This window comes from Cydia fagiglandana, chromosome 2, assembly GCF_963556715.1.
Source record: "Cydia fagiglandana chromosome 2, ilCydFagi1.1, whole genome shotgun sequence".
NCBI classification, from domain to species: Eukaryota; Metazoa; Arthropoda; class Insecta; order Lepidoptera; family Tortricidae; genus Cydia; species Cydia fagiglandana.
In genome coordinates, this window is record NC_085933.1 from 5,890,768 (window position 1) to 5,914,686 (window position 23,919).

The 23,919-nt window shown below is 37.8% G+C and overlaps 2 protein-coding genes across 3 annotated transcripts; one reads left to right on the forward strand and one right to left on the reverse strand.

Annotated features, from left to right (window-relative positions):
• Window positions 1–276: 276 nt before the first annotated feature.
• On the reverse strand, window positions 277–17,096 carry LOC134679594 (homeobox protein rough-like). The gene is made up of 4 exons (XM_063538545.1): window positions 16,803–17,096; window positions 1,536–1,656; window positions 694–807; window positions 277–396 (listed from the first exon to the last, which is right to left on the reverse strand). Exons 1-4 carry the CDS (start codon window positions 17,089–17,091, stop codon window positions 288–290), a joined length of 633 nt encoding a protein of 210 aa, XP_063394615.1. The 5' UTR covers window positions 17,092–17,096; the 3' UTR covers window positions 277–287.
• A 270-nt stretch (window positions 17,097–17,366) lies between these two features.
• On the forward strand, window positions 17,367–18,969 carry LOC134679595 (uncharacterized). Of its 2 annotated transcripts, none has more exons than XM_063538546.1 (2): window positions 17,367–17,842; window positions 18,463–18,969. In XM_063538546.1, the coding sequence occupies exons 1-2, from the start codon at window positions 17,701–17,703 to the stop codon at window positions 18,936–18,938; spliced, it is 618 nt and encodes a 205-aa protein (XP_063394616.1). In that variant the 5' UTR covers window positions 17,367–17,700; the 3' UTR covers window positions 18,939–18,969. The 2 variants fall into 2 exon arrangements, with proteins under 2 accessions (XP_063394616.1, XP_063394617.1); XM_063538547.1 differs by having other exon boundaries at window positions 17,368–17,842; window positions 18,478–18,969.
• The last annotated feature ends 4,950 nt before the right edge of the window (window positions 18,970–23,919 follow it).

Here is a 23,919-nt window from a genome sequence, read left to right on the forward strand (position 1 = left end):
GATCTTGACATGTCTTTTAATTGAAAAACGCTTTTTAAAATTCAAAAACTATTACATAGAAAGCACAAGAATATAAATGATCGTATTAGATTCATAATTGTTACATATTTTTAAAATGTGTTTTTCAATTAAAAGACAAATCAAGATTGTTTACCTTATATCTAATGCTAAAAAAAAAACGAACTATAAGTGGAGATTTTGACATTAAATGCGTAATTTTTGGTAGATTATAATCAGCACTTACTGATTAATCTAGTCTGGATCGAAATATAGTACATATTTACAGGCTACTTATGAAGGGGTTGCGTCGTTTGTTGTGGAGGCAGGCAAGGGCAAGGCGGCGGGCAGTAGGGGGGCAGGACCGCAGGGAACATGCCTGAAGCCGCTGCCAGTTGTCTAGAATAAAAGATGCCAAATAAAATAAAAACACAATCGGTTCGATTGATATCGCCTGTCTATATGTATTATGGCATACTTAGGTAAGTAAAAATTACCTATTAATATATCGTTATCTACTCTCGCCTCTTGCAATGCTGTTGGCGTTTGTGAATAATAATACAGGGAATTAACTACAAATACCTACAGGGTCGGTATAAACAAAAACCTATGAAATTAAAAAAAATAGCCTCTTTCGATTTTCGAACTTTTTGGAAACTTATCGCACTTGAACTTGTAGGCGTACCCAAACATTACCTGTATTGTTGATCTAGATGAGCCTTTTCGATTCTTTTGTCTTTAGCTCTTCTGTTTTGGAACCAAATCTTAACTTGTGTCTCGCTCAAAGACAATGCTGTTGCTAGTTCACACCTGAAATGAAAAGACATAACTTTAACTTTTTTTATGATATAGGAGGCAAACGAGAACACCAGAGGGTAGGGGTTGCAAGTGCGTTGCCGGCCTTTAAGATGGGCGTACACTCTTTTCTTGAAGGTCGTATATCGGTCTGGAAATACCGGGCGGGACAGTTACAACGAAAAGTCCCGATCATACGTTCGGCTAGGAAACAACCTACTTGCGACATGGTGATGAGGATGACGATGACGATGAGATAGAAATTTTTACCCGTGCAAGATGCATGCATAGCGAGCTGCAAAAGAGAGAAGTGGGTGTATCTGTACAGTCGCCATCAGATATATCGGAGCGGCCAAGGTGTTCACAATATCTGAACAAGCACTCTAACGCCTTGACAATAGAGGCGTGCTCAAACATTTGTGAGCACCTTGGCCGCTCCGATATTATCGGATGGCGACTGTACAATGCAAAGTACTGGCTCTGTTATTGATTGCCAATTTTTTTTACGATATTTTAATGAACACCTGAATGATTCTAGCGCTGCTGTTCAATAAAATTCTGTTTAGTTACATAGGTGGTTAATAGGAAAATATCGTGAGAAACCGGACTAGCGTTTGAAAAAATGATTGATGTAATCAACCCCTTTGAGTTATTAAAAAAGAATTGCCCCTTTGAACACCAAGAACACCTAAAGAACTGCCGAACTTTAGATTTAATTCTGGCCCTTGGCCGAAGCAACGTACCGCCGTGCCCTGGCGACGTATTCGCCCCTCGCGTACTCCAGCTCGAGCCTGAGGGTCTGGTGGGCGGAGAAGGTGGTCCTCTGCCGCCGCGGCCGGCTTTCCTTCCGCCGTCGACGGGCCACTACAACAAACAACTGCAATACTAACATATACAGTGTGGAAAGATAAGTCGGGCCCTGGAGGGAAACTACCTTAAATCCTTAAGCTGGCTCATTTTACTTAAAGGAGTCATTCCTTTATTTTTAATAAGTTTTTGGCAAAAATTTCATTTTTGGTAAGTAGGTAGGTTAAGTAAAATGAGCCAGCTTAAGGATTTAAGGTAGTTTCCCTCCAGGACCCGACTTATCTTTCCACACTGTAAAATATCGAACCCCGTATTCCCGTTTGTGTCCTAAAGAAGATTTGGATTCTATAGGCAGCCTACATAATACAAAGAATTGGCGTAGAGTGGAAGATTCCTCTTAGGTTAGATAACCGGGTGGGCTTAGTCCGATTTTGCCTCGATGATGAGCTACTGTGATGAATGTTACATATAATATTTAAAACTTCCGCGTTTTGAACACATAAACTCACATTTATAGACGGGTTTACGACCGCGCGATGTTACCTACGCATCGGTAAATAAAGGTAATTGAATAAATGTCACATATAGGTATCCAGTAACTATTGGTATTATGAGCCCAAGTTTAACCTATAGAAATGTTTTATGATAGAATTTTTGTTTTCTACAATCGAGATCTCTGATCTCTGATGACCTAAGTTTCAATTAAAGTTGAAATTCTATTGGCGAGTATGTGGTCGCTAAATCGTACTATGCCTGGAAATGGGCTTATAAAATGCCAGGAGACTAATGATTCCGAAACTGCGATTAAACCGCAACACTTCGAATAACCACATTCCCATACTTATCGCCCGACACTATCGCGAAAGTTAATCGCAAACGACAGTCCGACACAAAATGTTTCATCTGACATCGTAATTTCAACCATAATACTACCGTGTATAAAATCTAAAACTAAAATGGTAAATCGATGAAGTTGAGACAAATTCATGTTTAGCGAATAAGTAAGGATTCCTCATAGTTCCTGTGTCTGCCATGAGAACGCCTTTGTACGAGCTCCGGCATATTGCGGAAGGAAACCCCTTGGGGTTAATCACGATAATTTTAATCTGTGCTATCAGATTTCTTGCCGTAATGTAAATATGATTCTAGGGGAACGTCATTATTCATTACGTTGGGGTAGGTACTACTGGGGGTAGGGTTGCTTGCATTTTTATCCGACTGATAGAGTATCTATTAAGGAGCTAAATGTTACAGAAACGAAGAAAGAGATTCTAACTGCAGTTTGGTCGAGAAATATGTGATACTTAAATTAAAATCGTGAGTTTTCTGTGGAAAAAATACCGTTTCACGGGAAGGACTGTGGGTTCCTGGCTTTCGACTAAACCTAATACACCCCCGCTATTCCTCGTGTTTAAATACTTATCCGAACACAAACGGCAAACAATAACTTTGTACCCATGTACAACGGGTCAGTAATATAAAATATACACATTTTTAATATAGTATTCACAATGTATATGCACACTTTGTATAATTTTGTTTAGTATAAGATTTGCATGGTATAATTGCTGTATTGTATAATGATAAAATGTCTAATTCCTGTTTGAATAACATTCAATGTACATAATTTCATATTTTATAAATGTTAATTTTCATAACAATTATATAGTCGAACGATCATAAACTATATTAGTTAGTTGATCTAAGAACATAAATAATAATGTTCAAAACGCCTAGCAGAATTGCAGAATTTATTTCTTACAACCACTCTAAAAATCCCTTAAATAGTTAACCATTGAAGAATTTTGTTCTGGCGCTTCGCCGGCCGCTACCGCGGCACGCTCGCTTCGCTCGCTCGGCTCGCGCGCTGTTTGTTCGCAGTTCAACCTAACACTCCTCCTCGCTTCGCTCGTCGTCGTACCTAACGGAGACCTGCGTCATTATAGAACAACCGGCAGAACGTATTCATTTAGTTTCATATCTATTTGATCATATGTATAATTCAGAAGGTATTTATGTCATGTAATTATTATGTTATATATCAGATATTTCAAATATTTTTATTTGTAATAATTACTATAAGTTTTGTATGTTATACAAAAAATAATTAGCCAATACAATTTTTATATGACATACTAATATATGCGAAGTACATTAGATAATTTCTACAATATATATTAAAAACATATATTTTTTGTTGATATTCCTAACGTGTGTGAATAATATTAAAATTAGATTATATCAAATGTTGGTATAAATTATAAGACGCACCCATGTACAACAAACCAAAGTAACCAAATCTTATCTGAACTTCAGGCTATAAATATAGGGATATTTAACCATAAACACCTTAACAATTTGCAACGCCTTATCGTGACCGGTAAAATAGAGGGAAAAAGGCCTAGGGGTAGAAGTCCCAAACGATGGTCGGACCAAATAGCGGAGGAACTAAAAATACCTGTCAGCGACGCACTCCACCAAGCTACAGAACGGGACCGATGGAGACAACTAGTTGACGGAATCAAACGGAGTCACGGTCCTCAGCAATGAGGGACAGATTGAAGAGAGAAAGAACCATAAAAGTTAAGTTAATTTCAGATCTGTAAAATATAAGGTGGGGTAAAACTGGGATAAGACTAGACTATCACTAGTATGGAATCCTTATACTGTTCGTCTTGCCCCAAGCAAAATAAACTAACCTTACCTTATCGTAAAGTAGTTTATTTGGTATGAATGAAATGGGGATTTGTGTTGGATGGGAAATTTAGCTGTTATAGGAACTGCAAAACTAAATATCATCTCGGTTTTTATGACCCATATACTCATTACATCATTACTTTTCACGTGCTTTCATTTCATTAGATCCACTCCCACGCAAGACTCGCACGAAATGAGAACAATAATCTCACGCAACCTCTAACGAGCCATCAGTACAATAACAGGCTTTCTTTTTATAACAATACAATAAAGAATATTCTGCCAACGGGTGCCTACCTAACAATACAATAAAGAATAGAATTCTGCCAGTCGGCCGATCTACACATTAAGTACCTATATACCTAATTTGCTTACGCTACGTCTTACGTAGGCGAACAACGCACGAACGCGGCGCGGCGCGGCGCGGCGAAATCAATCCTTTGATGCCCATAGAAGTGTCCTACGTAAGCGATCTCGTTGCGAACGCGGTGCGGCGCGATTTGCACGCGAATGTCAGGCGGCGCGGCGCGGCGGCGGCCGCTTTCGCCGCGCCGCGCCGCGCCGCGTTCGCGCGTTGTTCGCCTACGTAAGACGTAGCGTGAGTATTCAAATAAATCTCGAACTCCCACAGTGGCTGTCGCATGCTCTGCTTTTGAGTGAACGATTCTGTATGAACTACGTATTATACGTCGCATCATGCTTCTTGGCTCTTTACCGCAGTCGTCATGCACAGATATTACTTAAGGCCCCAGTACACAATGGGCCATCGCCGGCCACTCCAAGGGACGCATTTATGCGTTAGAGGGAGCAAATGATATTGCTATCTCATTCTACCGCAAGGCTGCGTCCCTTGGAGTGGCCGGCGATGGCCCATTGTGTACTGGGGCCTTTACAAAAGTTACAAATAATGTAATACCAATGTGCAAGATACGTGACAGATAATAGCAGGAAACGACACTTTAAATCACATGAAGTGTGTCCGATTCATTAGCCCCTGAATTGCCCGCGAACCAGGAAGCTACGATGATATTATGATCACGGTAACAGTAACACACACCGCGCCATATGTCGCGAGGCGGTGCTTCAATCTCATCCTGTCACTGATTTCCATAGGTACCAACTGTCCGGGTCATGTGTCCTTTTCTTTTTCTAACTTGTATTCCGAAAAATAGTTATTTGTTTTACAAGGGGGCAAAGTTGTTGTTTAACCTCTCGTGCTAATATTGATACCCGAGCAAGAGAAAGATTCCAAAATTGAACCACGAGCGTAGCGAGTGGTTCGAAAAATGGAATCTTGAGCGTTGCGAGGGTTTCAAAGCACGAGGGTTAAACAAAATTTGCCCCCGAGTGAAACACAAAATTTTTCACCACACCAACCCGAAGCAAATATTAAATGTAATAATTATATCAAAAAAAAATCAAACCAAATCAAATCCAAATGAATGTTATTATATTAAATATTTATCATCCAAAATCATCATCTAAAAGTCAATTCTACCAGCAAACATAAGAAAACAACTCAAAATTTGCATTTGATTACTTTGCCTCACATGTGGATAAAATGCAACTTTGCTATTCGTTTTTGAAGTGCAAAGTAATTCTTTCCGAGCTGGTGTGGTGAAAAATAATTTATTACTAATTCTATACGGCGGCCATCTCGGTGCTGAAAACTAACTGTAAGTAAGTACTGTAACAACTTGACAAAAACACTGTTGACTTTGTTCAGTGTGCATAAGGTAAGTAAATGGAACTGCAACAAACAGATACGGGTGATTTCACGAAACAGTTTAAAAATTCATTAAAATACTCCATACAAGTAGGTAATCCAATTTATCATACAGGCATATTTATAGAAAAAATAATTCGTCGCAAACATCTCGTACTTAATAGGTAATTTTCAATTGTGCCCCATGTGTGTGTGATGTGGGATGCGTCAGGTGGAGCCAACCCCTTTTAAATCTAATAATAAAATTGGTGAACAATGTGAGCATAATCCCGATGTTGTCACATTTAATTGTCATTCGCTCAATAAACTTGTGAGTGGGGTGTCAATCGCAACCACAATTTGAATCATGAACGATGTAAGTAACTTAATAAACACGTGCATTGATTCAACTGCGCGGTTGCAAAAATATCGAACGTGCATTTCATCTTGGCTTAAATCCCGATTACTATTTTGGAGCTCGGGGTCCGTTTTCAGACATTTTACTTTACTTCCTGCGATATTTAACATTCTCTTCTGTTAAAACCATTGGCACACATGATTATTCTTCTTCTTCCTCGATTCCTCATGACTGATGATGATGGTCGCGACCACATGAAGTCGTTATTTTGTGCACCAAGGCTTCATTCTGCACGATTTTCCGCCTTCCTAATAATAGGCGCCTGTGTAGATCCCTGGCAGGCCTTCTTTACAGTGTCCACCCAGCGGGTTGTTGGATGTCCACTACCCCGTCTTCCATCCACCGTGCCAACAATAATGCGCTTTTGAAAGTTGTCCGGCTCCCGTCTTGCCACATAATTGACATGACCCGTGACACCTAAACTAAAGGCGGAAAAGGTATAGGCTCGTCGTTTTTCATTAAAAGAGGGCCTGACGTTGGCAGACCGCTGGAAGTTTGTTGAGGCATGCCAAGTAACTACCTAGACGAGTTTCGGTAGAATGTTCCTGTATCAAATGTTATGTCCGGTTGGCAGGTGACGGTGACCTGGAATAATATGTTAACAACGAAGGCCTTAAAGTATCTGACACGATCTTGTTTGTAGAGCCATAAGAACGTGTCACATATTATATTATTGCAGATGACTGTACTTATTATGAGCCGTGCACTACTTTGCCACTATTACGGTACCCCACAACAATCTAAATGTCTTTTAGTATGATGAGTAGTAACTGCTCAAATCCACCCCCTATTCATAAACCACTTGATTATATCATCATCCCCAGAATGTTTGTTTTGTTCGGGATAAAAAACTGTGAATTGATGAACAATAGCTAATGTTAACAATGGCCAATGAATTAGGGTTGCTACTACCCCTTAATTTTCATTACCACCCCTAATTACGAGTGTATTCGACCATAGAGCCCCAACCATTTATTTGCGTTTTGGGTCAAGGAAAATAGACCTTTTGTCTGTGAATTAAAAACTCCAATTTTACCTCAGATAAGTTAGCCAGCTTTCACCCCCTGTGAGATTGAGAAGACCACACCTGACTTGCTTACATTTTATATTTGTTTTTTAATCTGTGCTGCAGATATTGATATTGCGAGAGGCTTCGCTGGGTTTCCATTGAAATATTGCGATAGGAATCACCATTATTCCGTTCCTTTCTATTTTGTAAATGATTGGGCTATTTGTGGGGAAAGTGCAGTCTTTAATTGCTTCGTTATTAAATTAATTGTTATTTAATGTAAATAATTGTATTACCAACGTATAGCTTAATTAATTACCTAAGGTAGGTTACATATATTAAAGCTTTTCCAGAGAACTAATTGATAGTATGGTTTCATTAGTAAAGTTAATCTTTCATTGTCATACCTGCACTAACATTGTGGTACCTACTTAAGTACCTACACCTTATAAAGTTAAAAAGACGAGTCTTTTGTAACTAACCCTTGCTAACCACTTTACCCCCATACCTACCACATTAATGGTCTAAATATATAATTTAGAATTTAATAGCAACGGCAATACAAATGTAGGGAGGTGGTCTACAATAATAATCGCAACAATCTTTCTTATTTTATTCCAATTTAACAAATTCTTATTTTCCAAGCATAATACTTTTACAGATCCGTGTTATTCAAAGCATCGTGTCTTACAGAAACATCAAAGCACCCCTTGATATCGCCGGACCAATTTAGCCGTGAAAATAAAATATTCACTAGAAAAATATTGTGAAGAATAGAGCGCCGTGGAGATAAGTCTTCGTAGTATAATCCTCTGGACGTCCCAGAAACCTCGCAACTCTTTGACGATATCTAAAAGATGGTCAAGCGACATTCAAATATCTGTATTTCCATCGCTTACCGAGCGCTTGACTAAAGAAACCCTTTATCCACCCGTATGGGGTGAAATCTGAGAAGAGTGAGAAGTGATCAAAAATACCAAGTCAGGTAAGTATTTATGTTTGTATTAATGCTAATGACTTAAATTTGAAGAGTACAAGCCTACAAGTTTATCTAATGCCCCATGATTTAAAACTAAAATTTAAAATATAATGCTAATGATTTAAAATGAGTTAATTGTTTTTTTATGAAGTAAATGTATAAAAAATAAACTGGTTTGTTGCATGTAGCCACCATGTAGCTATAGGTATAAAGCAATAGGTAGAGTATTTTCTAACAGATAGAGAAACGATGAAATTGGTTGATTTCCGTTCCAGATTTTTACCTCTCTTTTACATATACAGTTGAGCTTAAGATTGGTAAGAATTATGTTTAAACAGATATCAGTCAGTTCTGGTTTGCTTGTGGTGAAATGAAATGCTCGGTTAAGCGTGGGAATACACAGTTACACTTTATACATTTTATATTTTTATACAAATTTACTCGTACAAAGAGATAACCCAACCCGGTTTTATTTCTCGGTGAGATAAGACCAGTGCTTAATTTTATTTCCATGCGATTTCTTTTCAATTTAACGTGAGTTCGTGGAAAATGTGAATCCTAGCTATAATACTTTTATAACCCAAAAATTTGATGATGACGATGAATGGTAATGATGATAGCAATTAAACCGATTTTCTGGTATCTTCTGTTTAAATTAATTTTATGACTCGGCCGGCGCGTCATAATTAATATACTTAGGTCAGTTTACACTTTAGAGCTTAATCGGCTGAAACTCAGGGCTCGATTTGAACAGGACCTGAGATTTGAATCCAGGATCAGTACTTATCTACTCTTTACTATTTTCCGTAGGTACTTGTAAGATTTAGAGTTTTTAAGTTATAAATTAATTACATATTATGGAGATTACGCCTGCCACTCTACCCATCGAGTTTGAAAAATACTACCTATAGGTAAATATGATGATTCTAAATAAATATTTTAATTATAACCTTCGTCGTTTGTATGACTAAGTGAGATAATTAAAAAAAAACATAACTCGATCCTTAGAGTATAAAACGGGCTATAACTCCCGCTAAACTGGCGTGAAACACGCTTCACGCTTTATTATTATTATTAACTTCTAGAATTTGTATTTGCCTAATAAAACAATTCTACAGACACATTAAAATACCTATACGTTGTTTAACTTGTCTATTCTTATTTCTTCATTGTCAGACTTCGGGAACATGCTGCGAATTCCCCGACGACAATACCTCCGTAAACAATATTCAGTTAAGCGGCTTATTTGAATGAAAATCGTTTCCTTCAACAGCGATTCTTATTGCTATGAAAATAGTATCATAATGGTTTGTCGCCTGGTTGAAAAACGTGTTGTTCGCTGTGGAGTGACAGAGCTGAGTGGAGGGAGGGAGGAGTGACAGCTCGCTTGGCGCCGTAGTGATGCGATTATGACGCCACGACTGGATGCCCGCCTATAGACCCCGCCGGAGCCCATTCGAGCCCGCTCTCTCGTGAAAATTGTCGGCACTGTTCTGCTGCTTCGCTATAAAATCTGCCTATTGTTCGACTCTAATAACTATTACGAAACAACAATCCGTGAAACAGAATAGCGACAGCGTTATCAAATGAAAATTAGGGAGCTCTGTGTTATATTAAATTCGTGATTGTAATTTGTGTAGGCTGCAGGATAGGATTATAATATTGGTTTTTAGGAGATATCATGTAACTTGCGGTCTTCGAAATTGTAGGCATTTAGATTTATAGCCTAGTAACAAATTTAATCCCACATACGACCACCCTGTCAGAAGATACGAGCTCATCCTTACAGGTCCAATTCTTTCTCCGTGCACTGCAAATAAAATAGGTATCTAATAAGTCTTTAATACTTATGGTGATGAGACTGATAAGATATCAGTCAGCAAGTGGTTGAATTACATATGTAGAAATACCACAAGGTCTGACGGTGGTCTGACGAAAGAATTATCTTTCACTGATTCATGGGCCACCATGTTTTGTGAAGGTGCGAATGTTCTTCGGGATGAAGAGTATGTTCGTAGCAGTGTTGAGATCTCTCGAATGGATTGGTCGTGGCTCTACAATCTACATGTTAGCTCAAGAAAATTAAAACAATCAGCGTAAATAATTCGCGTAGTTTTGAAAATTGGTACAGTTATACCTTGTAATATCCATATAAACATACTGAAAGTCCTTAAAGGTGTAGGGGCGGGGGTTGAATTTCACCTATTTTTGCTCATATCTGTACGAATAGCATTATAATTACTTCGGACAAAAGTTTCAACATAAAAATTCCTACAAATTTGGATGTGTATATTTTTACTCTACGATCAATACTTTAGGAGCTACAGGCTGTTAACGTTAACAGAGAGAATAAATAGACGATTTAAGACGATACAGGAGCTGAGTTTTAAATATTTTAGGTAAATATAATAATGTAAATAATAAATCTCGCTAATGGAAGCGGCTCCTAAAACTAGTGCGATAAGGACAAGGCGAAAAATCCTGCGTAAAAATCTCAAAAATTGAGGTTTCGTACTCGACTGTTTCCTCCTCCAAAACTTAACCAATCGTAACCAAATTTGGAAATCTAAATGATTATGAAATTATCTGTGTCGGTCCTTTTTGCTTTTTTGGCTAATTGATATCAGTTTTGAATACTACGCCTCTCATTGCGGCATGGTCAATGAGGCCATTTTGGCCATTTTTGAAGGTCTCTAGCGCCTTAAAAAACAAAAATACATACCAAAAAAAGCAAAACGGTCCGACACAGATATTGACAATATTAATCTGAGTTGAAAAAATCATTGCTCTAGCATCAAAACCCACGGAGGGAACAGTCGAGTACGTTTGTATGGAGAAATGACCACTCCTGTTGGCTCTTCAGAAAACGTCATTTTTTCGTAATTGTTCATCACAAATCCAAGTTTTAGTTTAGAATAAGCAAGCTTAGCGACTTGTTGATGAAATATAAAAAAAAAACCGGCCAAGAGCATGTCGGGCCATACTCAGTGTAGGGATCTGTAGTTACCCGTCCGTCAAAATAAACTAATTTGCAAAAACTAATAAAGGGCTGGATCGATCAGGTTCGTTATATTTTTCCTTGAAAGTCATTGTAAGCTTTACTTTTACAATTTATTTCATATTTTTCGGAATCATGGTTCAAAAGTTAATATATAAAAGTTATTAGGGGAACTAGAGGGGAAAACACAACTTTGTTCTTTCAGATCTGGGTGCACGGCAGTGCCCCCGCCAAGTCGAGCAAAACAAAGAGGCACTGCCGTACCATCCAGTCTCGAAGCGATTCAGGCCATTTTCGACGCCCTGTAATTTTGTGCTGGCTGATATTCTATTTCCGAAAATATTAAGTTGATCAAAAATGATTTTTTAAGACCCTTATACATTAAAAAAACGTTTTCAACGACACCCCATATTAAATGGTTGAAGCGAAAAAAAATTCATCCCCACTTTTCATGTAAAAGCCACCCTAAAAAAATATTTTCAGTTTTTATTTTATGACTTTGTCAACATAACTGATTTATTTTATATTCGTGCCAAATTTCAGCTCTCTTTTGATCAACGTAATATTTTCGGAAATATTCGCTCTGAAAGAAAAAGAAAATGTGATTCTCCCCTCTAACTTTTGAAACATGGGTCCAAATAATTTTTAAGAAAAAAAAACCGACTTCTACGGGGCCCGGTGAAAGATTATGGTAGATCGTGCACTATGTAGAAAAGGAGGTAAAACCAGGCCGCGTAGCCAAGATGCCGATCGCTTACGCTCCGTAGCGATCGAAACGCAACTGTCACTGTCGCACTAATATGGAAGTGTGATAGAGAGACATAATGGTTTTCGTTGTCGAAGCGATAGCGATTGTGACCTTGGCTAGGCCGGCAGTACTTTCTAGTAGCATTTCATTTCCGTAAGGGTCGTAGTTCTAGCCTAACCTAACCCACTTCTCTGATTGCAGTTCGGTTCTGTGAGGATCGTAGTTCGAACCTAATCAAACCCACTTTTCTAGTAGCATTTCGTTTCTGTAAAGCCCGCAGTTCTAACCAAACCTAACCCACTTTTGTTTGGTCTGTGAGGATCGCAGTTCAAACCTAACCTAACCTACTTAACGGCGCATGCCGTGCGGTGTACGGGGGTTTGAGCGGGAGGGGTTTAGCATCATCATACTATATACCTACATTTTATGGTAGGTATATAATCATAGCGGTTTATTTAGTTTAGGTATCATAGTGATTTTCCGGGTCAAGGTCCAGGTCTCTGAGTCCGAGTCCGGGTCCGAGTCTGGCTCCGAGTCCGGGTCCGAGTCCGGGTCCGAGTCCGGGTCAGAGTCCGGGTCCGAGTCCGGGTCCGAGTCCGGGTCCAAGTCCGAGTCCGAGTCCAGGTCCGGTTCCGAACCGGATCCGAGTACGAGTCCGGGTCCCAGTCCAAGTCAAAATCGAAATTCGAAATCACCAAACGTGTACTATGCGTCGTTGAAGAGTTCTGTTCTGATCATCATCAGCAGTTCCACTTCATCAAATGCGACAGTTTTTAATGTAAATGCTTGATTTTATGATGAAAATACAAAAAATTCTATACGTATGCCTTTAAGATTTGAGGAGTTCCCTCGATTCCTTATGGATCCCATCATCAGAACTCGAACTTGACAGAAATGTGGCTTAAAAACTAAACTTGCTTAACAAACATAACGAAGAGGACAAATAGCCAAACGTGAACTATGCGTCGTTGAAGAGTTCCGTTCTGATAATCATCAGCAGTTCCACTCCATCAAATGCGACAGTTTTGAATGAAAATGCTTGATTTTCTGATGAAAATACAAAAACCTCTATACGCATGCCTTTAAAATTTGAGGAGTTCCCTCGATTTCTCATGGATCCCATCATCAGAACTCAAGCTTGACAAAAATGTTGCTTAAAAACTTAACTTGCTTAACAAACATAAGGAAGAGGACAAATCGCCAAAGGTGAACTATGCGTCGTTGAAGAGTTCCGTTCTGATCATCATCAGCAGTTCCACTTCATCAAATGTCACGTTTTTGAATGTATATACTTTATTTGTTGATAAAAACACAAAAATCACTATATGTATGCCTTTAAGATTTGAGGAGTTCCGTCGATTCCTCATGGATCCCATCATCAGAATTGGATTTTGACAAAAACGGGACCAATCTGTATGCATATACATTATACATGCAATCAAAAAAAGAATTTTTAAAATCGGTCCAGTAATGACGGAGATATGGAGTAACAAACAAAAAAAAAAAACATACAACCGAATTAATTGATAACCTCCTCCTTTGGGATTTGGAAGTCGGTTAAAAATATGAAAAAAATCGTGAAAGTAAAGCTTAGTTAATACTTTCAAGGAAAAATATAGCAAACCGGATCGGTCCAGCTGTTTTTGAGTTTTTGCAAATTCTATCTATTTTGACGGACGCCTAATTACGGAACCCTACACTGAGCATGGCCCGACACGCGACATGCTGTTAGCTGATTTTTTTACAATTCTTCAGTAGGTCGCCGAGCTTGCTTATTCTAAACTATTTTTTTTATTTATAATGAACATTACTTGGAACCTACTTGGTTCGTAAGAGTTAGTGACGTAATAAAAATAAAAACTATAACTCCTATGGGAGTAAAATGGACTTTACCTCCCGCTGCACATGCGTGAAATATCTCGGTTACTAAGCAAGTGTGATGAAAAATGTATAAACTTACTGGATTAGGTACTATCAGTTGCATAATAATATAGGTATGTAAAAGGGATAATATTTTATTTTCCTTCCTTTTAGAAGTCGGTTTAACTTTTTTTTTAAAGTGAGTTATATTATAGTATAAAATTTATTGTAATTATTTGTCATCACCTCTATTATCCTGAACGAATGTGGACTTTGAGAATCAAAAACTGAAATTATGGCGGTGCGGCAGGAGAGATGTTTCATTTTTAACAGGTAGAAAAGAAACGTCTGCGAATGATGCTATGCTATTAATTGTAGGTCCCATAGACCAGCGGTCGGCAACCAGAGGCCCGCGGGCCGCATGCGGCCCGCCAACCTATCGCTTGAGGCCCGCGAACCTCCCTGGCTATTTTGTATGTAATACTGAAGAACGACAATGTTTGCTAAAGTCACAAATATTACCAAAGTGCGGCCCGCGTCATCTTCGTTAACTTTTATGTGGCCCTTGGATGCTAAAAGGTTGCCGACCGCTGCTCTAGACCCATATGGTGGTAAATATTCGCTATGGAGGAGGTCTTGGTGGTTCAGTTGGCTTGGCAGAGTGCTGGAGTTTCGACATCGACCCAGAGGCCGCGTGAGTTCAAGTCTCACCCGAGTCAGTAATTTTTCCACTTTAAAATTTATTGTATTGAGGTGTTATCTAATAGGAGAACATCGCCATGTTTGTCCGTCTATATAGGTCAAATCAAATTAGATTTTTTCGAAGCAAACTGGAAGCCGTTTTAATACTATTCAATTATTCATTTCACGACATAATAAAAATAAAAAATAGAACTCCTTATCTAAGTTATCTAATAGGAGAACATCGCCATGTTTGTCCGTTTAAATAGGTCAAATCAAATTAGATTTTTTCGAAGAATTAATTCCCAGCAAACTGGAAGCCGTTTTAATACTATTAAATTATTCATTTCTAATGCATGTAATCCGAATTTGCGCAATACTAGGAGGTGTGCATATAATTTGGGAGACTCTTGGAAGTCTTGGAAGATACAACGTTGTTGGAAATTTAATAAATCTAAATCCACACATCAATCTTTCCTTGGATTGAAACACCACTCGATGTTTCTACATCCGAAAACAGTTCCTTCTGGAACTGGTGAAAGAGTTTTCGGATTTTAACATGATTATCCAAAAAAATATCAAAGTGTAGGTATGTAATAGTATCACTATTTTTTACAAACTCGACTATTTTTGACTATGCATTCATATTAAGGCACCTTTCGGACCCTCAGATATCAACTATCTTATACCTTTAAACGAGCAATTATTTTTACTTCTTTTTATCATAATTAGATAACATTTTCCGTCGAACTACAAGCTAAAAACAGAACTAGAGCAAACATTTATATACCTACACCTCCTGGGATTGTGATAAATTGGGATTACACGCATTTAGGGGTCATCCATTAATTACGTCACACGTTTAGGGGGAGGGAGGGGGTCAAGAAAATGTGACATGGGGGAGGGGGGAGACACAAACTTTGTGACGTCACTTTAACTTCATCAGTAACCGAAAATTTATTTATATTATTTAGTTCGCTGTACATTTAAATAACAAGTTTTTAAAACGAAAATAGTTTTTAATCGTTTAATTTTCTTTCCTAAGCAGTTTTGGGTTATAAAATAACTAATATTTATATCGTCAAAAATATTTTGATAAAATATTAATAATACTTAGGTACTTACTTAATTCGATTTGGCGATTTCGTAGAAAAAATGTGACGTCACACTAGGGGGGGAGGGGTTTGCCAAATGTGACCAAGTGTGACAAGGGGGGGGAGGGGTCAAAAAACCTAGAAATTGGTGTGACGTAATTAATGGATGACCCCTTAGGGTCAAAGGAAGGTATTAAAATGATTTTGAGTTATTTCTCGAGAACTTGCGTTGGGGTGGTGAACATTTGAGATTTGAACAATTTTGTGTTTCATTCGGTAGCAAATATTCTATATTATTGTTTAACTCTCGCCTCGTGCCTTGAAACCCTCGCAACGCTCAAGATTCCACGTTTCGAATTCCTTCTTTTTCATTCCTCGCTATGCTCGTGGTTCGATTTTGGGAATTTAGCTTGCTCAGATATCAATATTAGCACGAGGAGCAGAATAACAACTTTGCCCTCTTGGAAAATAACTAATTTAGTTTACGTAAGGCAACAAGATAAGGTAGGTATGTAAATTTATCAAGTAAGCATTGTATCCTATCATACCTCGCAATCGAGCTAGCAAAACCGTAGCAGTTGCACATTAAGGTTGACGCAAATATACGTATTTACTAAGTCAAATACAAAAACTATGTTTTAAATTAATTATTTAAGATCTGTTTGCGTGTGATTACGCTAAATAAGGTATTTACATCCTTGTGCTATACACACATCATTACGTTATAAGTAGATAGAATTTATTTTGTATTTCAAAGTAAGAGTAAACAAATTGAGATCAAATAAACAAAAATTTAAAGAAGTAATTTAATAATTTACTTTCCTGAAACACAAATTTAACTTTAAAATTTAAAAAATAGTGACTATGTTATCATGAGTCATGATGATGATTCATGACATATGAACGCTAACCTTTACATTCAACTGTCATTTGCTACGGTTTTGCTAGCTCGATTGCGAGGTATGGTGATAATCAAAGTTTTAAACCTTAAGCTATTTTCGTCTCATTACTTACAAAAGGCAGCCAATCCAGCGCCGAAAGCTAGCTGCTGATGCGGCAGCAGCAGCGGGCGCGGGCACAGCGGCAGCGGCGGCGGCCACGTCGAGCTCGCCGGACCCCCGTCGCTGCCGACCTCCACGTCCGAACCGGACTCGCTGCCATTGCTGCCAACCGTACCACCTCGCTCCTTCGGCTCTTCGAGGTGTCCATAAATGCGCGCGAAAAATTCCCGCGGTGACGACGGCCGAGGAGTCCGAATTGTAGTCTCGGGTGGTTTTGATGGATCTTTTATTTCGTTTGACATTTTAAACGAGCACTTTGATTTGATCACATTTAAATAAATATATTTTTAAGTTATTTTGAATTAAGGTTTTTCTGTTATTATTTGGTAATTACAGGTACATTATGAAATAAAATAATAATAATAAAATCCTCAAGTGTCCAGCGTCTGAGCGTCAATGCAATAAAATTTGATTTCCGCAGTTCCGAATCCAGACTGCTTTATTAACTTTACTACACTTTTTTTTAAAGTATTTTTTTATATAATTAAAATGCAGGTAGCGGCATTCTTAGTAAGATTCAATGAACCACTCGGCATGTGACATGCGGACACATTGGACACGTGGATTGACCGTGGACATCCCGTGTCAGGTGCAAAGTCCCGCCATCCCTAGGGAACGTTGGCCCCGCCCACTTCACCCTATCTCACTCTCAGTTGCCAGAATACGTGCAAAGGGGTGAGACGAACCAATGGGTCAAAGTTCCCGTCTTGCCCCGCCCTAAAAGGAGGACGGGACAAGCTTTTTTATTTTTCTCTATGGAAACTTTATTTTTAATTTTATGTTAATCAAAATGACACACCATTTGATGATTGGAATTTCCATGTCAAATAATATCCAACAATCGAAAATAAATGATAAAACGTATAGTAGTTAATATAATGCAACACTTTGCCCCTGCTTTTCTTGTCCTTTGTGTGTTTTTGTGTCTTTCTTTTAGTTGCACGTTTCCTCTTCATAGAGCTCATCCGAATGACTTGACCGAATTATTGAATCGTAAGTTTCCTGTACTTAGAATGTACAGTTAAATATCTTATATCATATTTAACTGAATCCGACTTTTAAACAATTTAAGAGTCAGAGAGGCATACCAACTCGTACCAAAAGTAATATGTCACTGATTCTATGTAGACTGAGTCTGACTGAAGCCAACTCTAAAGCCTCTTTATTAAAAGTAAATTTGCATCTCTACTTGTGGCACATTTTGTCATACGATCACAAAATCAAATACCTTCATAATATACTTTAACCTGTCTAATAAAATAATTTACAAAATGGTTAAGTCGTCCAGTAGGTAGATAGTCTGGACCTCAAGGTATGACTTTTGTATTAGGTACCTAGGTACAGTCACCTGCAATAATATGTTACTCTTCGAAGGCCGCAAAAATATGTAACACGCTCTTAATTATGGCTCTACAAATAAGCTCGTGTCAGATATTTTTACGGCCTTCGTTGTGTAACATATTATTGCAGGTGACTGTACCTTTATAAAATTTTAATGAAGGTCTCGCAATCTGGCAGTTTCTTTGCCATGGCGAATGGATAAAGACTAGTTATTAGATGTTAAATAAATAGCAATGTACCTACCTACCTAGCCATGTTGATTTCTTTGTCAGTAATGTTTACTACAGGTTCCCAAAAATGTGCCGGTCGAGCTAAGAAAATGACAGCTGAAAAACAGCTTATCGGATCACAGGATTTTACAAAGTCCGATAACGCGGAGGCCAAACGCATACTAAGCGGCGACGACCTCCGCCAATACGAGCAACTAGTCATCATGAAAAAATACCCATACTTGGATTTGAAAGAGTTCGAAATTAAGTTCGGCCCGTCAGTCAAGAACGCGAAGTACCGTGATGCAGGGATAGCTGAAGGTGGTGAATGCAAGCTGACTGACGATGGACCCCGCGTCGAGATATTCAGCAGAGGCATATCTGGTTTTGCTATACCTGAGAAACCTATTAATATAGCCGTGAAGGGCGTGAAGTCAGCGCAAGGAGGGGAACGTGTTGTAAACAAGAATATAAATTTCAGGGAAAACTCGCGAGTTTGGAAGAATCTCAAAGATTTTGAAAGGAATGATTTAGATTAATTATTTTCAGTGATTGAATTTAATGAATTAAACCAATAAGATTCAAAAACTTTTGATTAATTGCTAACCGAAACACACGAAACCTTATCCCCATCAGTACCTATTAATTATCTTTCTAGCTGAAAAACCAACTCTACTCGAATGCAGAAAAATACTCAGTATTAGGGATAACGAGAACCTATTTTTTTCAACATGAATATTGCTCATAAGCTGTGATAGCTTAGCTTTGCTTAGCCGATGATGTGTACATACTTAAGTGCCTAACCTTGCGCAGCTTAATAGCTTACTTATACAGTTTTATTTTTCGTTTAGACTTCAGCTATCCTTGGCATTGAAAGATAAAATAAATAAAATCCTTAAGTTATAGGTATTAATTTTAAAATTAAGGTCGGCCCCGGCGGCCCCCATTAATTAGTTAAGAAACCTATGAGGTCCGCGTGTACCTACTACTAGATACATATTTTTAACAAGCAGAAACGTCTGCGAACGATGCTAGTAAGTTTAGAATAAATTTAAAAGTAGAAAAAATACTGTATTGGGTAAGACTTAAACTCACGGCTCAGATGGCAGAGCGCTGGAGTATCGATCCAGAGGCCGTGAGTTCAAGTCTCACCCAAGGCAGTAATATTTCCATTTCCACTCTTAAATTTAATCTAAGCTTACTAGATATATCTATCTAATAAATAGGCGTTAAAAAACGCCTTTAAACGCAAAATTAAATTACAATAAAATTTAACGTGGTGGTTCTTTGGGAGAGAAATGTGAAAATTTTCACACCAAAGTACCATAACGCTCCACGATTGTTGCGCCATAAGGTCCTAGCTAAATTGGTTGTTCAATACTTACGATAAGTATAGAAGTTTAGCAAGAACCTTAAATGGCATAATAGCGGATGGTGCTGGGCCTAACATACGAGGTTGCATGAACAATAAGAGATTTCCTTTGGCAGGATTGGTCCTTAGACCCATGGATGGATTCAAGAAGTGGAGCCACCCAGATTTTTGATGTAAATTTTTAGGGGGGGGGGGCTCTCAACTTGATCTTGATATCTGAATCATTTAAGCTACTAGGCCAAGTGTGGTATCGTTTCCGTATAAATCGGGGGTGCCGAATTCATTTATGATATTATAATGACACCATTCCGAAGTAAAAACACATAAAATATGAAAAAAATACTTTTTTTTAAATTCCTCTTCACGATTAAACTGCAGAACCAATTTAGTTAAAATTTGGTACAGAGATAGTTTGAGTCCCAGGGAATAACATAGCATACTTTTAATCTCAAAAATCATCCCTTAAGGGTGTGAAAAGGGAGGAGGAAATTTGTATGTGGATTCAATAACCGCTGAACCGATTTAGTTAAAATTTGATATAGAGATAGTTTAAGTCCTGGGGAAGAACATAGGATAGTTTTTTTTTCCAAAAAAAATTACCTTAAAAATGAAAGGTAGGATTGTATGGGAAATCAATAAACGCTGAACCGATTTCGATGAAATCTATGTCTACATCTTGGATTTAGTTGAAAATGATACTAAACTTGACTTAGAACTAGGGAATGCAATCCCGCATGAGGAACTCAATCCCGGTATTCCGCGGGATTGCCATTTTAAGTCCCGCGGGATCCCGGTATTTGCGGGATCCCGCAAGTTAGTATACAATTTTACGAATTAGTACTAAATTTGAAGGTTGAAAACAAAAAGTAAACTAAAATTAGAAATAGTAAATTTTGTATTAAAATAATACGGTATAATGACAGTAATCAAGAATTTAAGAACGTGTGTAAAGGCTTAATTAACGCGATTTCGTAAGTCCTGTACCACTCGTGGACACACAATGTTTTTCATCACACCTGTGAGGAAAAAAGAGGGAAAACAATAAAAAATCTGCCTAATTTCGGACGTACCTACATAACAAAATTCCCTGGGTACAAATTTAAGATTTACGGACCGCGTCGCCTACGTAAAATAACACCTTTTACGAGCAAGTGTGATGAAATAAATAGACAAATTCGGGCAAAATGCTCTTCCGTGTCATTACCCCTTTCCTCCATAGATGCATTTAGGCTCCGTGAAGAATTTTCGCCAATAGGCACGTGCCCGAGCCTGTGTTCCTTGTAGTAACACGTAAGAACCACGTCGCTCTTCGATCCCGCAAATCCCGCGGGATCCCGCTTAATTTACGAGCGGGATTAATCCCGCAAATTGCATGCGGGATCCCGGTATTTCGGGATCCTGGTATCCCGGTATTGCATTCCCTACTTAGAACCTAAACTTAAAGAATTATTAACCTCAGACGTCGCAGACGCTTAAAACCCCCCCACCCCCCACCTGCATAAAAAATCTGGGTAGCTCCACTTCTTAAATCCATCTTTGGGTCCTAAGGACCAATCCTGCTAAACGAAACCTAGCTCTTGTTCATGCAACGCCGTGGTTGACCTTTTTATGCTCTGAGCACACCCAACTATAACAATCCCGTGTGGTGACTGTGCCTTTTACTTACAACCTAAACTTGGTCAAGCGGATCTTGTCAGTAGAAAAAGGCGGCAAATTTGAAAAATGTAGGCGCGAAGGGATATCATCATATCATCTCGTAGAAAATTTGAATTTCGCGACTTTTTATACTGACAAGATTAACTTGACAATCTATATTAGTTGGTGCCTTAACTTAAAAGAAGGTAACGAACAAGTTTTATTCAATTTGAATTTCTTTTATTTTCATTTGTGATATGATTTATTCATATAAGTAATTAAGTACAAGGTAATTAATGAATTCAGCATTTACATATAAGTATATAATATTTACAAATATTAGCAGCGCTCGTGGTCATAGGTACGATAGATTTGCCCGGATCTACCCCATGACCACAAACACTGTGGAAACAGAAAAAAAATTAGGTATTTTATATCTATGATGGTCAAGTCAATCTTGTCAGTAAAAAATGGCGGCAAATTTAAAAAATGTAGGCGCGAAGGGTTATCGTCCAATAGAAAATTTGAATTTCGCGCCTTTTTCTACTGACAAGATTTGCTTGACCAAGTATAACTATACTGTAAAATGGTCCTACTTTGCACCAATATTTGCTCCACTTTAAGAAAATTTTGATAATTACTTAAACTGTTTATTATTAAATATTCAGACTAATTGAATATTAAGAAGGACATATATCTTATGTAGCATATTTTATCGGTAAATCAACTTTATGAAATGTTGTTTCATATAAAACGAATCTATGAATAAGGAGCACAAGATACCCATATTGTGGGGTATTTTTGCTCCTACCTAGAGTTTACTTGGGGGTGCAAAGTTTCCCATTGTGCGCCAAATTAATACCCCCACCAAAAAAGAGAGATTAATTTTATGACTAACGTAGCAATTCAATATATATATATACAATTTCGTTTATCTGAGTACATAAAAAATATATACATATAATATTGGAATATAATTAGACGTTAAGTCCATTTTTAAACGGAGCACAGTTACCCATCAAGGAGCAAAGTAGGACCATTTTACGGTACGTTTAAAGCAGATTAACTGAATAGGTAGGTACAGCTTGGCAAAAAAGAGTAGAAATTAATAAGTGGCAACACTCACTGTAGTGTCGTCTCGTTTTCTTAGGGATCATCCATTAATTACGTCACACGAATTTCTGTGTTTTTTGACCCCTCCCCCCTCCTTGTCACACTTGGTCACATTTTGCAAATCCCTCCCCCCCTGGTGTGACGTCACATTTTAGGCAATTTTTTGTTTTCAACGAAATCGGCAATACTAACTCGGCATTATTATAATAGAAAAAAATTATAATAAAAAAATATTTTTGCTAAAAGAAATATTAGTATGTAATACACAAAATCAATTAGGAACGAAAATCACCTATGTACTTCCAAACCTCATTATTTAAAGGTACAGCGAATAAAAAAATATAAATTAATTTTCGGTTACTGATGAATAGTGATGTAGTTAAAGTGACGTCACAATGTTTGTGACTCCCCCCTCCCCCATGTCACAACATGTCACATTTTCTTAACCCTCTCCCACTCCCTAAACGTGTGACGTAATTAATGGATGGCCCCTTATATAAATTGGTTTGAAAGGGACGACACTACAGTGTTGCCACTTTTTAATTTCTACTCTTTTTTGCCAAGCTGTACTGGTCTAACTGGGTAATATGTTCTTACGTTTTTTTAATTAACACTCAAGCAGGTACTTATAACGACATTACTAAAAATAATTAAACTTAAGTACTCGTAACATTTCATTTAATGCCAATTAAAAATCTTAAGTATCATAACACAGTAAAATAAAATTATCTTTACCTGCATCATGCTTTCTCTAGTACAAGAAATATAACGGTGCCTACTAATGAACTTTATTCAGACTTTTTTTCAATAATCATAGGGGCGTATTTAGATATTAAATAAAACATGATATCAACATATATCAGTGCGTCACGCCGCACACATGATGCGCTTCAGTGCGAGCGCGACGCACAATTTTTTTACGTTCTTAAATACTACTTTTGCATAATATATTTCTTTTAATCATCGGGATACTTTAATTTAGACTTAGCACCTATCTAAGTTTAAATTAGGCAATATCGTATTTTTGCTAATGACTTTACACCATACCTGTGACCTTTAATTAATATTCGCAGTGTAAATATCGGTTAGATAACGTTGCAATTATGTAAGAAAACATATAAACCGTCATGAAAACTACCATAAGTATTGGAAAATAAAACGTCGGACTGTAACCGTCAATTTCAGATATGCAAAGTTCGTGTTCACTGCATGCTAACTTCATTAATCGAAATCGATGCCTTTCGCCACTAAAGTGTTGTTCAAGTTGTTTCCCGGAGTTGGTATAAATGCGACATGATGAGCAATAAAACCTTCTTGAACTAGAAACAAGAGGCCCTGGTCGATCCATTTCTGATGCTGACTAAGCTTTAATTAATATTAATGTTTTATAGGAAACATGT

Bases quoted from the DNA above. Each gene is read 5' to 3' on its own strand.
- LOC134679594 (XM_063538545.1), bottom strand. From the start codon at position 17,091: ATGTCAAACGAAATAAAAGATCCATCAAAACCACCCGAGACTACAATT. The intron at 1,657-16,802 runs GTAAGTAATGAG...TGTTTGTTGTAG, and splicing joins CGCTGGATTGGCTGCCTTTT to TGGCCCGTCGACGGCGGAAG. The intron at 397-693 runs GTAATGTTTGGG...CTTTTATTCTAG, and splicing joins CATCTAGATCAACAATACAG to ACAACTGGCAGCGGCTTCAG.
- LOC134679595 (XM_063538546.1), top strand. From the start codon at position 17,701: ATGATAAAACGTATAGTAGTTAATATAATGCAACACTTTGCCCCTGCT. The intron at 17,843-18,462 runs GTAAGTTTCCTG...TTTCTTTGTCAG, and splicing joins CTTGACCGAATTATTGAATC to TAATGTTTACTACAGGTTCC.